This window comes from Emiliania huxleyi (assembly GCF_000372725.1).
Source record: "Emiliania huxleyi CCMP1516 unplaced genomic scaffold EMIHUscaffold_47, whole genome shotgun sequence".
Taxonomy (NCBI): Eukaryota; Haptophyta; order Isochrysidales; family Noelaerhabdaceae; genus Emiliania; species Emiliania huxleyi.
In genome coordinates, this window is record NW_005198467.1 from 251,838 (window position 1) to 253,187 (window position 1,350).

Consider the following 1,350-nt stretch of genomic DNA (forward strand, 5'->3'; position numbering starts at 1 on the left):
GGGGGAGGAAGCATAGGACGGAGGGAAGCCAACGAAGCGCCACGCCAGGCAAAAGTCACTACCAGGAGCAGAGAAATGGAAGAAAAAACCTTTGAGGGTGGCAGATACGAGGTCGACGACAGCAGTGCAGACCAGGGACGTAGCTAGGGGAGGTCCGGGGAGCTGTAGGGCAGAGATCGCGCACCTGTCAGGGAGCGCTCGGGGTTATGTCGGGGAGATGTCGGGGAGATGTCGGGGAGATGTCGGGGAGATGTCGGGGAGATGTCGGGGAGATGTCGGGGAGATGTCGGGGAGATGTCGGGGAGATGTCGGGGAGATGTCGGGGAGATGTCGGGGAGATGTCGGGGAGATGTCGGGGAGATGTCGGGGAGATGTCGGGGAGATGTCGGGGAGATGTCGGGGAGATGTCGGGGAGATGTCGGGGAGATGTCGGGGGGCAGCGCGGGCTATGGCAGCGGGCCATCTTCTCGTGGAAGGCGCGGGAGATGTGGGGGAGATGTGGGGGGAGACATCGGGGCGCAGCGGGCCATCTTCTCGTGGAAGGCGGACGCCGCGCGGATGAGCGAGGAGCACCGGGATCTCGTGGTGGCGGCGGTCGGCGGCGAGGCGGCGGGCGGTGAGCGCGTCTTCTTCCCGCCCGACCCGCCCGTCCTCCCGCTGCCCTCCCGCTCGCGCCGCCAGCTAGTCTGGGCTCTCGGCGAGGCGTCCGCCAACGCGCCGCCCTCGCCCGCCAGCCTCTCGCCCATCCTCGGGGGAGCGGCCTTCGGAGGCCCGGCAACGCTAGAAGCGGGAAGACGCTGTCCTGTCTCCCAGCCAGCGCTCGAGAGGACACGCACTCCGCCGCAGTCGACTGTACACTCGGCGGTCTTCCGCTGTCCTCGTATCTCCCTGGTAGCCCCTCGTACTCACGCGGTGCCACGCATGCTTCTGCGCAACACACCGTCCTCCCGCCCCGATGCTGGCGTGCTCACCGGTATCAACGACTCGTTTCAGTCATACCTCGTGCAGCACGTCAGGCCTGCCCCTCGCCGCCGACGGTTGCGGCGAGGAAGAGCCTCTGGAGGTGGTCGACGCTCGAGATGCCGCGGAGGCACGCAGCCCCACATCTCCCCACATCTCCCCACATCTCCCCACATCTCCCCACATCTCGAGACGCGGCGGAGGCACGCAGCCCCACATCTCCCCACATCTCCCCACATCTCCCCACATCTCCCCACATCTCGAGACGCGGCGGAGGCACGCAGCCCCACATCTCCCCACATCTCCCCACATCTCCCCACATCTCGAGACGCCGGCTGGAAGCTACGCTAGCCCCCACATTTTCCCCCACATTCTTCCCCAACATCTTTC

At 66.4% G+C, this 1,350-nt stretch overlaps 1 protein-coding gene across 1 annotated transcript in view; it reads left to right on the top strand.

The window, feature by feature from the left end:
- The window catches only part of EMIHUDRAFT_451663 (hypothetical protein), a gene marked incomplete at its 3' end in the record, with an annotated part of 6,443 nt that overhangs the window by 695 nt on the left and 4,398 nt on the right, over positions 1-1,350 (top strand). Inside the window, exon 3 of the mRNA XM_005768037.1 lies at positions 602-612. Coding sequence (XP_005768094.1) covers positions 602-612 — 11 coding nt within the window. The remainder of the gene's footprint in view (positions 1-601; positions 613-1,350) is intronic.